We start from the raw sequence: 15,026 nt of genomic DNA, 5'->3' as shown, positions 1-15,026 counted from the left end.
TTTTTGGATTCAATTTTATTTATCCTCTAATTTTAATTATTTCTTTTTTTCCTATTAGTTTTGGGTTTGGCTTGCTATTATTTTTCTAGGTCCTTGAGAAACATTGATAGCTCGTTTATTTTCTGCCTTTCCAGTTTCTTGATGTAGGCACCAATTGCTATAAAATTTCCTCTTAACACTGCTTTTGCTGTATATCATAAGTTTTGGTATATTGTATTGTCATCTTCATTTGTTTCCAGTTTTTGATTTCTCTTTTGGCTTCTTCAGTGACCTACTGTTCATTCAGGGGCCTTTTGTTCAGTTTCCATGTATTTGTATAAGTTCTAGAGATTCCTGAGTTGTTGAATTCCAGCATCATTCCATTGTGGTCCAAGAAGATGCATGGTATGATTTCTATTTTTTTGAATTTGCAGAGACTTGCTTTATGGTCTAGCATGCAATCAATCCTAGAGAAAGTTCCATGCACCAGTGAGAATATGTATTATGCAACTATTGGATGGAAAGTTCTGTAGATATCTGTTAGGTACATTTGGTCTATAGTGTCGATTAGCTCTGTTGTTTCCTTGCTGATTATCTGTCTGGTTGATCTGCCCATTGCTGAAAGTGGGGTATTGAAGACCACTATTACTATTGTATTGGAGCCTTGTCTCCCTTTAGATCCATTAACATTTCTTTTAAATAGCCAGGTGCCCTGTAATTAAGTGCATATACATTTATAATAGTCACATCTTCCTGTTGAATTTATGCCTTAATTATTACATAGAGACCTTCTTTGTCTCTTTTAACAGTTTTATGTTAAACTCTATTTTGTCTAATATTAGGATGGCTATACCAGCTTTTTTTTTGGTTTCTGCTAGTGTAGAATATCTTCTATCCTTTCACTTTCTTTGTTGATGAGGTTTGTCTCTTGTAGGCAGCAAATAGATTGGTTTTGTTTTTTAATCCATTCAGCCAGTCTATGTCTTTTAACTGAAGAGTTGACTCCATTTACATTCATGGTGACTATTTTTAAGTAATGACTTGGCCTTGCCATTTTTTCCATAAATGTTCCTATTGTTTACTTTGCAAATTCTTTGTACTTTTACTGGGAGATTTTCTGCCTTCACCTTCTCTCATAGTGATGACCATGTTTCTGTGTTTCTGTGTGTAGCACATCCTTAAGCATCTTTTGTAAAGCTGGATGAGTGGTGACAAATTCTTTCAATTTATGGTATTATGGAAGGTCATTATTTCACTTTCATTCATAAATGAGAGCTTTGCAGGGTACTGTATTCTGGGTTGACAGTTTTTTTCCTTTTAGGACCTGGAATATATCTTGTCATTTTCTCCTAGCCTGTAGGGTTTGATGAGAAGTTAGCTGTGAGTCTAATTTGAGATCCTCTGAAAGCAATCTGGCATTTCTCTCATGCACATTTTAGAATTTTTCTGTATGTCTTACTGTGGAGAATTTGACTACAATGTGTTATGGTGAAGATCTTTTCTGCTTATATCTAATAGGAGTTCTGTATGCCTTGTGTACTTGGATGTCCCTTTATTTCTCCAAATTAGGGAAGTTTTCTGTAATTATTTCACCAAAAAGACCTTCTATTCCATTCTTCTTCCATACCTTGAAGAACTCCTAGGACCAGTATATTAGGTTGTTTGATTGTTTCCTATAACTGTCCTACAGTGTTTTTTTAGTTTTCTAATTTTTTTCTTCTTGTTTTTGGTCTGATTGTAAAATTTGAAGAGATTTATCTTCAAATTTGGATATTCTTCTTCTGCTAGACTGAGTCTGTTATTATGGCTTTCCTCTGCATTCTTTATTTGTTCTATTGGATTCTTCATTTCCAAGATTTCATTTTGATTTCTCTTTAAGATCTCAATTTCATGGCAGAAATTTTGTTTTATGTCCTGTACGGATTTCATTAGTTCATAGATTTGCTTCTGATTACTTCTAGATGATCCTATGATCAGTTTTTTCAATTACATTTCTGGCATTTCAACCTCTTCATCTTAACATTCTAGTATTGAAGAGTTGTGTTCTTTTGGGGACGTCATGTTGTATTCTTTATTCTTATTTCTTGAATTGGTGTGTTTATTATCTGGCATTTGTAGAGATACTTGTCTGTTTTTTGTTTTGTTTCTTTTTGTTTTTTTTGCCTGTGATGGCTTTTATCTTTGGACTATGCCTCTGTGGCTTAGTGGAATGTTCTCTTTTTCAGTGAATACTCAGAGGTGTGTGGTATGTGTGGCTGGGGAGCTCTATTCAGTGCTCCAGAGTGAAGGGAGTGTCCAAGGTGAGACCCAGGTAGGGTGTGTTAAATATCCTCTCTCTCTTTTTTTTTTTTAATTAGAGGGTAGGTTTGTTATGCTCTGTTTGTGTAGTCTCACACTCACTTCCTCTCCTCAAAGGATACCAGGGCCTGGGCATTAGCCCCAGTGGATACAGTATTCATCCACTCTGCCCAAGGAACCACACAAAAGATCTGTGCAGTCCTTGGTTTGAGTATGGATCCCACAGCAATGACCCTCACTAGAGTATCAGGAAGCCCTGAGAATGTGGATCCTCTCACAGTGACAGCCCAAAGTCCCAACCACACCCTATGCCCTCTCATGCAGCCACAGTGTTTTCATAGTCCTAGCACACAAACCTCCCGCAATCACAAGCTCCTAGCCCCTGTAAGTTATCCCAGCCAGACTGAGGCATCTCTGCTCATCTGGTTTTTGGGCACATAGACACGAGCTAGTGCAGCTGTTATGTGTGTCCAAAATGGCACCCACCTCTCTTGGCTTGTTATAGGAGTGAAGTGATTGGAACAAGGAGGATGGAGATAGTGATAGCAATGGCATAAGAGAGGTGGGCCAGACTGACTGGGGCTTGGTAGACTGAATGAAGAATCTGGATTTTTCTAAACATACTAGGACACCTATAAAGGCTTTTAAACAGGGGAGAGTTGATCTGATGTATGTTTTTAAAAGATCTTTTCAACTGCTGGGTAGAGAATGGATTCTGAAGAACAAAAAGAGTGGAATCAGGAAGACCAATTAGATTGCTTTTGTGGTAGGAGGAGTGGGCTGAGAAGTTGTATGACCACATGTGAAGACTGTGGGAAAGGGTTTGGGGGAGAGCTGGGAAAAGAAGGATGAAAAGGTGGCTCTTGGTTTTGGTTTAAGAGCCTGATTCAGTGGTGATATCAATGTGGAAGACTGTGGAAGAAGGTAGTATAGATGATGGGAGGCTAGGGCAGTGGGGAATTAAGAGTTTAGTTTTGAGCAGGCTAATTTTTTTAAAAGATTTATTTTATTTATTTGTAATTCAGATTTACACAGAGAGTGGAGAAGCAGAGAGAGAGAGAGAATGAGAGAGAGAGAGAGAGAGAGGTCTTCCATCTGTTGGTTCACTCCCCAATTGGCTACAATGGCTGGAGCTATGCTGATTGGAAGCCAGGAGCCAGGAGCTTCTTCCAGGTCTCCCATATGGGTGCAGGGACCCAAGGACTTGGGCCATCTTCTACTGCTTTCCCAGGCCATAGCAGACAGCTGACTTGGAATTGGAGCAGCCAGGTCTCGAACGGGCACCCATATGGGATGCTGGTGCTTCAGGCCAGGGCGTTAACCTGCTGTGCCACAGCGCCGGCCCCAAGCAGGCTATTGAGATTCATATCTAATATACATTCAAGAGGAAGTATCTGGCTGGTGCCGCTGCTCAATAGGCTAATCCTCCCCCCGCGGCGCCAGCACCCAGGGTTCTAGTCCCAGCTGGGGCACCTGATTCTGTCCCGGTTGCTCCTCTTCCATTCCAGCTCTCTGCTGTGGCTGGGGAGTGCAGTGGAGGATGGCCCAAGTGCTTGGGCCCTGCACCCACATGGGAGACCAGGAGAAGCACCTGGCTCCTGGCTTCGGATCAGGGCGGTGCGCCGGCCGCAATGTGCCGGCCGTGGCGGCCATTGGAGGGTGAATCAATGGCAAATGGAAGACCTTTCTCTCTGTCTCTCTCTCTCACTGTCCACTCTGCCTGTTCATAAAAAAAAAAAGTATCTGTTATGCATTGGAATTAGAGGTATACAAGTCTGAAGTTCAGGGGAGAACTGAGTGTGGAGGATATACATAAGTAATTATAAGGCCATGACATTAGATAAGATCACACAGAGAGAGGACAGAAATGTTAAAGATTTGAAGGTATAGAAGGAGGTCTGGGGCCCTCTGATATTTAGAAGTGTAGAAGAGAAGAGCAGTGAACAAAGGACACAGAAAAGGAACAATCAGTGAAAGAGAAAATCTGGAAACTGGGAATAATAGGATTCAGTAGAACAAAGTATTTCAAGGAAGAGGGAAATTATGTAAATGCAGTTGATACTTAGAATAATTATCTGCTTTGCAAGTGCTTGGTGTACTTCCTGTTTAGTTAATCTCTTCATTGGGTTTTACTTGGAAACTTTGGGGTATGAAATAGAGTTGATTTATGTTATACTTTTCAAGCTCCTTTGTAAAAAATACAGAACCAAATCAAGCTGCTGTTAATCTGTTTTTGTGGATACTTGTAGTAGAATATTCTACACATGTCCACCATCTCTCGGGATTTCTGTACAATACTGGCACCAGTTATCTGTAGCCACTTAATTCTCAAATGTTGGCTTAGCCTCATCCAGTACTTAGAACCAGACAGCCCCTAGGAAACTGTGAACACCATCATTGAATGGTAAATATCAAGGCAACGTTGGTATTTGTCTTTCTCATGGTTCTGAGTACTGTGCTATATCTACCATTCCATGACTGAGTTCACGTTTTGTTCTTCTGCTTTGTATCATCTGGCTCATTTGGGTATGGAGTTCTGTTTTGATTTCCTAGTCTGTCTTGGATGTGCCAGAAACCTGGTCCCCTACTCTAATCTGTGTCTGGTCTCTGGTACCAGCGTGGTATTACCATTTGTCTGGTAGGAAGTTTTGTCTTTCCTTTCTCCCACCCCACCCCACCTTATTTTTCTTAAGGTTGCTACTGAGACTCTGTCTTTTACTCACTACCTTCTGAGGTTAATGGTTTCTGCCTTTAGATTTCCTCATCTTTTCTTGATTGATGAACTTTCCCTGTGTACCTTACTGACACAATTGAAATCTGCTTCCTATCTGTGTGCCATAGAATTCATAGCTAGCAAAACCGTATTTTTAGCATCTTTGTTTCAATTCAAAACAACTTTAAGACTTGCTGGAAGCATTGCTGTTTAAAACTGGCATTACTCAATAGTTTAGGCAAAATAAGCCTTATAAAGAAGTGAGACATCTACAGATATTCTTTTCTCCAAATATGATAACCACTGGGCAAATAAAAGTAAAATGTAACCATTGTCTTTGAGGAAATATGTTTTTCAATTTAGTCACATATAGATACTCTTACAGCCAGCATATTCAGCTATTTTCACTAAAAATTGTTCCTTATTTTTGTAATCTATTACTTTATTTCATTGTAGCTCTGTGCTCACAAACCATCACTATTAAAAACATTTTGGAAATAAGATTCCAACTAAAATACCGAGGATCCCAGTTCTTAGAATAAAGATTGACAAGAGGATATATGCTTGTACTCCATAATTATTCTTTTCTACTTAACCTTGATGGATTAAAACATATGCATGCTTTTCCCTGTGGAAAGGGCATATTGGAAATATTTAAATTTTTATGGTCATGCTGTACTTTTCACAGATGATTGGAACAGTGCCCAGGCATAAACCATCTTCTCTTTCCCCCAAACAATTTGTCAGTTGTTTAACCTAGCATAATTTGTTTTTCATGACAAGTAGAAATGACAGTACTAAAATGTGTTACAGAGAAATAAAAAGAAAATAGAGCTGTAGTTGTGATATATTTTTTTTTTTGACAGGCAGAGTGGACAGTGAGGGAGAGAGACAGAGAGAAAGGTCTTCCTTTGCCGTTGGTTCACCCTCCAATGGCCGCCACAGCCGGTGCGCTGCGGCCAGCGCACCATGCCGATCCGAAGCCAGGAGCCAGGTGCTTCTCCTGGTCTCCCATATGGGTGCAGGGCCCAAGAACTAGTGCCATCCTCCACTGCACTCCCAGGCCACAGCAGAGAGCTGGCCTGGAAGAGGGGCAACCGGGACAGAATCTGGCGCCCTGACTAGGACTAGAATCCTGGGTGCTGGTGCCGCTAGGCGGAGGATTAGCCTATTGAGCCGCGGTGCTGACCAGTTGTGATTTTTTAATATGCTTCTTTTTCCCCCCTCTCATTATTCTTTCATATAACAATGTATCTTACCCTTTGTTTTAAATGTAGCCTCTTTTTAAGATTGGGAAAACAAGGAAGATATTTTAAACTAGGAATTTACTTTGTGAAACTGAAAATATACCAGAATTTTTAGTAAGATAGGTTATACTGCAACAAAATTCTATTTTGTGGGTGCATTATCAGGGTTTCAAAGTTTATACACACATAACCTTCAACTTCTGTAAGAGCTCATGGCTAAGAAATTGAATACACTGTCTATAAAGATTGATCCTGAGCTGAAGCTGCAGTTGTTAGAGAAAGCAAGCATTTCATATAAAAATTGCCAAGCTTTGAGAATGAAAACAACACTAAGAACATGTTGAAAGAACTTCTGCCTTTGGAAAGTTATACCTTTTTATGAGAAAGAATGAATCTGAAAACCATAGATGAGATCGTGTAGCTCTTCAGGTGTATTAGTTTACCATAATGTGAAATTCTTAGAAGACCCATATTTGCCAGCTCTTAAAAAAACTAAGATATTGGTTGGCTAGTAATACTGTTCTATAGGGCCTGGCTTAGATTCTGGAACTTCCCTCATCCCCAGACTCTTGCAAAAACTCTTTTTCAGGTGTGAGTATAATGTTTCATTAATTTTGCTATAGTCTTTTCCAAGACTTTTATCTGTGCTTGTATTTTTGAATCACAACGAGGTGAAGATGTGATCTTTTTAACTCTTTGTTGCTAACAAAGATTTATTTAATGTTGTGGTACAAACTAATGGATTATCCTCCTTGATAGCAACGGTGGTCAGGTCAGTCGAACATTCTTACTACCTCTGCTATACAAATATCCCTGGTCTGCACACTAAGGGGCAGGCATGCCATAACAGGACTGACTGACTTTGTTGCTGGTAAAACTCACCTTACTGGCAATATAATCCTGTAGCTATGAATTGTGTGTTTTGATTACTATGTTTTTCTATAAGAAATGGGATGTATATTCTGAAAGTGATCACTGTACTCTTAGAGACTAGGGAACTACAGGTAGCCACCATTTTTAAAATTTTATTTAAGTTTTACAAGTTTCATATATTTCATATGTACAGATTTGGGAACATAGTGATGATACTTCCCATCCTACCCTACTTCCCTCCCACCCACGCTCCAATCTTTCTTCCTTCTCCCTCTCCCATTCCTACTCTTAATTTTTATATGAAGATCTACTTTCAGCTTACTTAATGATCATGAATTTAACCCTACACTAAGTAAAAGAGTTCAATAAATAGTATTAAAAAAACCCACTGTTCCTCAACAGAAGAGACAAGAGCTGTAAATAAACATCAAAACTCAAAATGCCCATTTCACATTACATTACATTTGAGGTACTCTATTACCTTGAATCAGGGAAAACATATGGTACTGTCCTGTTGGGACTGGCTTATTTCATTAAGTATAAAGGTTTCCAGTTGTATCCATTTTGCTGCAAAAGACAGGATTTAATTTTTTTAACTTTTATTTAGTAAATATAAATTTCCAAAGTACAGTTTATGGATTACAGTGGCTCCCCCCCCATAACTTTCCTCCTACCCGCAACCCTCCCATCTCCCTCTCCCTCTCCCATTCCATTCACATCAAGATTCATTTTCAATTTTCTTTATATACAGAGGATCAATTTAGTATATATTAAGTAAAGATTTCATCAGTTTGCACCCACACAGAACATAAAGTGTAAAATACTGTTTCAGTACTAGTTATAGCATTAATTCACATTGAACAACACATTAAGGACAGAGATTCTACATGAGGAGTAAGTGCACAGTGACTCCTGTTGTTGACTTAACAATTTGACACTCTTGTTTATGGCGTCAATAATCTCCCTAGGCTCTAGTCGTGAGTTGCCAAGGCTATGGAAGCTTTTTGAATTTGCCGACTTCGATCTTATTTAGACAAGGTCATATTTTTATAGCTGAGTAGCATTCCATAGTGTATATATACCATAATTTCTTTATCCAGTCAACAACTGATGGACATCTGGGTTGATTCTGTATCTTAGCTATTGTGAGTTATGCTGCAGTGAATGTAACAGTATAGATAACTGTTTCATATGCTGATTTCTTTTGGTTTGGGTAAATCCCCAGGAGTGGGATGGCTGGATCATATGGTAGGTCTATATTCAGATTTCTGAAATATCTCCATCTGTCTTCCACAGTGGCTCAGGTAGCCACTTTCTGACAACTGAAGTCATCTGGGTCCATTTGAATTTTTCATCCTATAGGATGAATTCTTTTCCAGAAGGCTTTCTGGATTCATAAAAAAAAAAAAAAAAGAATATCATGGTTCCTTCCCCATTAATTTTCCTGGTATGCTGGGGAATGCTGAACCCCAGTGATGGACATAGATTAGTATCAAGTTGACATCCTTGATACTGTCATTCTTAGGCCAGTCATTTAGGAGCACTCTATGGATATGTATGTGTGTATGGAAGAAATAGTAGTATCTATATGGTTTAACCAGTGAGAATGTATGCAAAAATGTTTTTAAAAGACATTCAGACAAATGTCATAATTTCCCAGTCTCACCTAATGAATTTTCATGCTCCCACCACCATCAATTGTACAAGTTTGTCTCATCCACACTCATAGGTCTGCTTCCTTACTGTTCCCATGGGTGCAGTGGCTCCTGCCTTCCTTCCTTCCTTCTTCCTTCTTCTTTCTTCCCTTCCTTCCTCTCTCCCTCCTACCTTCCCTCCCTCCCTCCCTCCCTCCTCTCTCTCTCTCTTTCTTTTAAATATTTATTTTTTTATTTGAAAGGCAGGTTTACAGAGAGGCAGATCAGGGTTGGGGGGTTCTTCCATCTCTGGTTCACTCCCCAAATGGCTGCAATGGCCAGAGCTGGGCCAATCCAAAGCCAGGAGCCAAGAGCTTCTTTTGAGTCTCCCACGTGGGTGCAGGGGCCCAAGGATTTGGGCCTTCATCTACTGCTTTCCCAGGCCATAGCTGAGAGCTGGATTGGAAGTGGAACAGCCAGGACTTGAACTGGCACCCATATGGGATATTGGCGCTGCAGGCCATGGCTTTACCCACTACATCACAGCGCTGACCCCATGTTTCTTTCTGGTTCCCTTGTCTGTTTCCAAGATATCACTTCCACATTTGTCCATTCTCAGTCTGGATCATCATTTTTCTTTTAATGCTGATTTGTTACCATCAGCCCATGAACATGCTATTAGTTTTTCCATCTTCACAAAACTTTCCCTTGACTTTGCATCCCTTTCTAGCTGTCACTTCACTTCTGTTCCTTAAAAGAAATGTCTATAGCGGCCAGTGTTTAGACATAATGGGTTAAAACTGCTGCCTGCAATGCCGGCCTCCTGTATCGGTACCAATTCGCATCCCGGCTGCTCCACTTCTGATCCAGCTCCCTGCTAATGTACCTGGGAGAGCAGCAGAGGATGGCCCAAGTCTTGTGCCCCTGCACCCATATGGGGGACCCAGAAGAAGCTCCAGGCTCATAACTTCAGCCTAGCCCAGCCCTGGCTGTTGTAGCCATTTGGGGAGTGAACCAACAGATGGAAGATCTCTCTCTCTCTCTCACTCTGTAACTTTGCCTTTCAAATAAATAAAATAAATCTTTAAAGAAATCTATAATAATTTTCTTTCATCTCTTCTTTTTCTCCCTTAATTCTGTTTCCGTCAGGCTTTTATCAAACTCCCCCCACTTGCCTGTAGCAGCTCTTGTCAACTTCTCGAAGGCCCCTCAAGTTGTGAAATTCTATGAACCATTCATTCCTGTGCTCATCTTCCCTGACATGTTGGCAGGTGTTTGGTGGAGTAGAAGGTCTCCTTCCTTCATGGAATACTCCCCTCACTCAGCTTTGACTCACCTGTTTCTTTGGGTACCTCTGCAACCTTCTCAATCTTCATCTCCTGACCTCCAAACATTAGAAAACACAGGGCCCAGTGCTTTGACCCTACTACTCTCACTCAGTGATTTTCTGTGTGCCTGGTTTTAATGAATCCCAAATACATATTGCTACCTGAGATTTCTCCCTGGCTGAAAAGACTCCTGAGTCTAGGCCCAAAGGCCTTTTTTTGGTGTGTACTCAGGAAAAGGCTGCCCTTTTCCTCAAGTTCTTGGCCGTCATCTTCTGGAAAGTTTTCAGAGTAAACACGCACCTTTCAGATGATTGGCTGCGTGAACGTCTCCTACAGCTCTGAGATTCTCAGCCATTAGCTGCAGTTCTGCATATGTAAAAGGTCCTTAACAAAACTTTTCATTCTCAACCCCTATCTCATCTTTTCCCCTGTCTTCCCAGCCTCTTCCCTTCAGTCTTTTTCTGTGTCAAAATTCTTCTGGCTGTTGATGTTAAATTCCTTGCTGTGGTTTGAAAATGGATTTGGTTCCTGAACTCATACAGATATTTAAACCTCAATCTCATAAGTTAATGATACTAACAGGGTGGCAACTTAATCCAGTTGTGGTGTTTAGGAGGTGGGCCCAGTGGGAGGTCCATAGGTAACTGGAACTGTGCTATCAGAAGGTAGTTCTCTTGAGTTGGCTATAAAAGCCCGAGTTTGGCTCAGTATCTGTCTCTCCTCGTGATCCTTCCTCTGAGCTGCACTCTTATCAGAGGCCAAACCAATGGGGTTGCCTAGTCGTGGACCTGAACCTCCAAACTTGTGAGCTAAATAAACCTTTTCTCTTTATCAAGTTAATGCCTCCATTATTTCATTGTAGAAATGAAAAGCTGGTAAATACACTCCTTGAAGTTATCCTTGACACCTGTTTTTGCCATACTTCAGCTTTAATTCATAAGCTAATCCTGTCATTTTTTCACCTCCAAAATAATTAGAACTTAACCAATTCTTGCCATCCTAGTCTAGGCCTCATCATGTCTTGCCTAGATTATTCCAACAGTAAGCTTTCTTTCTTGCTCCCCACCGTCTGTCCTCAATCTGGTAGCCACAGTCATTCATTTCAAACCTCAGTCACATCATGTTCCTTCTCAATCCCAAATTTTTCTGGTGGTCTGCCATCTCAGAGTGAAAGCCAAAATTCTTGGGTGGTCTGCAGACCCTCCCACCATCCAGATCTGGACTGCAGCTCTGACTTCATCTCCTGCCTTTCTCCCCATGCCCCATGCTTCAGCCACACTGGCCTTCTTACTCTTCTCAGCACGCCCAGTGTCATCTGTTCTGGGTACTCTTCCTGGATGCCTTTACATAAAGCATTGTTTGCTCTCTCCCTTTCCTGAGTCTTTGCTCAAATAAACTTTATCATATAGGAGAACCTTCTTCAACTACACCATATAATGAAGCAATCCTTCCCTCCTCCAAGACATTTAATATCCCCTCCTATTTTATTTTTCTGTATCCTTTATCAGTTGGCACACACATTGTTTACTGTTTCACCTCATTAGGTTTTAGGTTTTGTGGGGCTACAGACTCAATTTTTCCCCCTTTCCTTATCCCAGTTTCTAACGCAATGATTAGCAAGTAAGTGGTAGAAGCTTGATAAATAGTAGAATAAATAAACAAATACAAGTATCTATCCCTAAATCTGCTTATGGGACCCTATCCTTTAAAAAAATACAAATATTTTAAATGGTCCTGCACAGTTAGAATCTCTCAAATCCAAGATAAAGCCATTTTGAGGAGCCTAGTAACTAATTTAAGTCTAATTTGAAAATTGTGTTGATTTTTCCACCTTTTGGAAGGACATTAGTTTCTTTCAGAGAAAGCAAGTAAGCGCCATCTAGTGGCTACAAAAGAAGTCCCATTTGTGTTACTTTAGATGTTAACTGATAAATAACAATTGAAAATATAGTCCCCATAATAAGAAGCTTATTAACTCGATGACAGGAGTAATTGTGATCAGCGTAAGGCATTACGTGTCTATTTCCTCAGAAGATATTAAATTGAAAAAGACAGTTCCATTTCTTCTGAAATATTTCTCACTCATTTTTTCTTATTTATTCTTATTTGTGGAATTTGACCTCTGATGTTTATTTTTTTTCTCATTTAATCTTCCACTTATCTTTAAAGTCTTATGTTCACATGGTACTGGATTAAGGGTTGAATGGGTAGTAAAATTAAGGCTGTATCTTCTGGGAATTTATGATGTTATAAAATAGCACCTGTCTGGGTAAATATGTTAAAGAATATGCCAAGTGATGCAGTTATCTCTTCAGGCAAGATCTCTGCAGCCTGTTGAATACTTACTGTTGTGCGCACTTTCACCATTAGAAGAATGAACTCCCAGTTGATTTAAAGCTTGCCATTTTTCAGAAAATGCACGGAGGCTGGCATTGTGGTGCAGTGCTTTGGGCCACCACCCACAATACTGGAATCCCATATGGGTGCCAGTTCAAGTCTCAGCAGCTCCACGTCTGATCCAGCTCCCTGCTAATGCACCTGGGGAAAATATCAGCATGCCTCAAGAACTTGGGCCCCTGCCACCCATGTGGGATATACCCAGGTAGAGTGCTGGGTTCCTGCCTTTGGCCTGACCCAGTCCCAGCCTTTACTTTACTACCATTAGGGGAGTGAACCAGTGGATGGAAGATTTTCATTCTCTCTCTCTCTCAAATAATTCTTTTTTTTTTTTTAATGGTAGTTAATTTTATGGAGAAACAAAAACAGAAAAATATTTATATCCATCCACATTGGCAGGAAACACAGATATGAAGTCTGTCTCCAGCTGTCATTCTGACATCCAAAATGCTAGATCATTTCTGTTCTTGGGTAAAGTAAAGCAGAATATCCTTGGCCCATATCAGGAGTCTTTGGCTCTTCTGGTCCTGAAGAGCTGAGCTGTGCAGGGAAGTCTTGGCCACCATGTAGTCTGAGCAATGGTCAGATAAGCAAGGAAGCATGGTGAGAGAGGCCTGGCAAGGGCACGGATTCTGGGGGTTGACAGTCATCTTTGTCCCTGGACTTTTACATGGAAGATTGTCTGAATGGCTCCAGTGGACAAAAGCTGGACTGAGGGAATATGTCAAGAACAAAGATTTCATACCAGTAGAAAGAAACATTTTCCAATGAGAATTTTCCACAAAGAGGTCACAGCCTCAGTACCCTATCCATGGATGGATCTCTGCAGAGGTACATAGTTAGCCTGCCAGGGTTGTTGAAGCTAAGAAGATTCTCTGGTTTTCTGAAAGACAGTTCCTTCTCCCTTCATGAATGAACTCCTCCCCATTCTTCAGTAGTCAGTTCATCCCTACTTCCATTCTTTGAACACTGCAGTATGAAGCTGTCTCTTCTGTCTGTACCTTTCCTATCATTTGAGTACAGATTAGCACTTTGACAGTCAGCAGCTATTGTTTGTTTTATCCTATAGACAGTCACAATTATCTTTAAGTTATTTTATAGGTTAGATAATATAAGAACTGCTTATAGTACTTAATTGCTTATTTGAAAGTTATCAAATTTAGTATTGATAGCATTTGAATATTTAATATTTCTATGGTATTCACTGTGACTCTTAGAACTACTGTGTTCTATTTTGATGACTAAGGAGACAACACTGAATGTGTTGAAAATTAAAGTAATACTGTTCTCCAAAAATTATGGCCCAAAATCCATAAATTTAGATCATTTTAATTTGTTTTTTTTTTTTATAGAATATGGTGAATTTCTGCATTGCAAAGGAAAAAAGTTTACAGATTTTGATGAAGTTCGCCATGAGATTGAAGCAGAAACAGATCGTGTGACTGGGATGAATAAAGGCATCTCCCCCATACCCATTAATTTACGAGTTTATTCTCCACATGGTAAGTAAAATTACTCTTTCAAAAATGTTATTATATTAAGTAACATGGATTATTTGTATAGAGGATACAAATGGTAGGGTCTAGGATAATGTTTGGATACTGCCATAAATACTCTTAGAATCTTTATGAAGAGGAGATGACTTGTTAAAAAATCAGAATTTGGTTACTCATTTTAGAAATTCCCATTGGCCAGCCCCGCGGCTCAATAGGCTGGTCCTCCGCCTGCAGTGCCGGCACCCCGGTTCTAGTCCTGGTCGGGGCACCGGATTCTGTCCTGGTTGCTCCTCTTCCAGTCCAGCTCTCTGCTGTGGCTGGGGGGTGCAGTGGAGGATGGCCCAGGTCCTTGTGCCCTGTGCCTGCATGGGAGACTGGGGGAAGGCACTTGGCTCCTGGCTTTGGATCAGCATGGTGTGCTGGCCACAGCGCGTTGGCCGCAACGGCCATTGGGGGTGAACCAACGGAAAAAGGAAGACCTTTCTCTCTGTCTCTCTCTCTCACTGTCCACTCTGTCAAAAAAAAAAAAAAAATGAAAAAAGAAATTCCCATTACGTTTGTTAGAAATGTGTAGAATTTGAAAGAGGTATACATTTTCCAGTTTTAATGTCATCAGTCTTTGCAGAATCTTTGAGACACATGATACGAATGCCTTAAGGGCTGATTCTGAGGCCAGAGTGTTTAGCTTGATTTTATATACAGAGGACCAACTCCATGTTGAGCACAGATTTGAACAGTTTGCACCCCCCCCCCACAACATATAGAGTACAGTTTGAGGGGCCTATATATTTTAAATTATTTTCTTCCCAAGGATTCAGGTTGTGTTTCCACCCAGACTATCCATGGAAACTTTTATAAATTAGATGAGCAATTCATGATACATGATGGGAAAAGCCTCTGTTCTGACAATTTCTAGTAGGATAAATTTTTTTTAAAAAAGATTTTTTTAATTTATTTGATAAGTAGAGTTACAGAGAGAGAGAAAGATCATCCATCTGCTGGTTTACTCCCCAAATAATTGCAATGGCCGGAGCTGAGTTGTTATTGTTGTGACCAGATCA

General features: G+C 40.2%; 1 protein-coding gene across 9 annotated transcripts in view; it reads left to right on the top strand.

Moving 5' to 3' along the window:
- The window catches only part of DNM3 (dynamin 3), a 634,013-nt gene that overhangs the window by 167,942 nt on the left and 451,045 nt on the right, over nucleotides 1–15,026 (top strand). For all 9 annotated transcript variants that reach the window (XM_051857117.2, XM_008264064.4, XM_051857115.2 and 6 more), the window contains one exon: nucleotides 13,822–13,971. In XM_051857117.2, coding sequence (XP_051713077.1) covers nucleotides 13,822–13,971 — 150 coding nt within the window. The remainder of the gene's footprint in view (nucleotides 1–13,821; nucleotides 13,972–15,026) is intronic.

The sequence above is a fragment of the Oryctolagus cuniculus genome, chromosome 7 (genome assembly GCF_964237555.1).
Source record: "Oryctolagus cuniculus chromosome 7, mOryCun1.1, whole genome shotgun sequence".
NCBI lineage: Eukaryota > Metazoa > Chordata > Mammalia > Lagomorpha > Leporidae > Oryctolagus > Oryctolagus cuniculus.
This window is presented reverse-complemented; position numbering and strand designations above follow the sequence as displayed.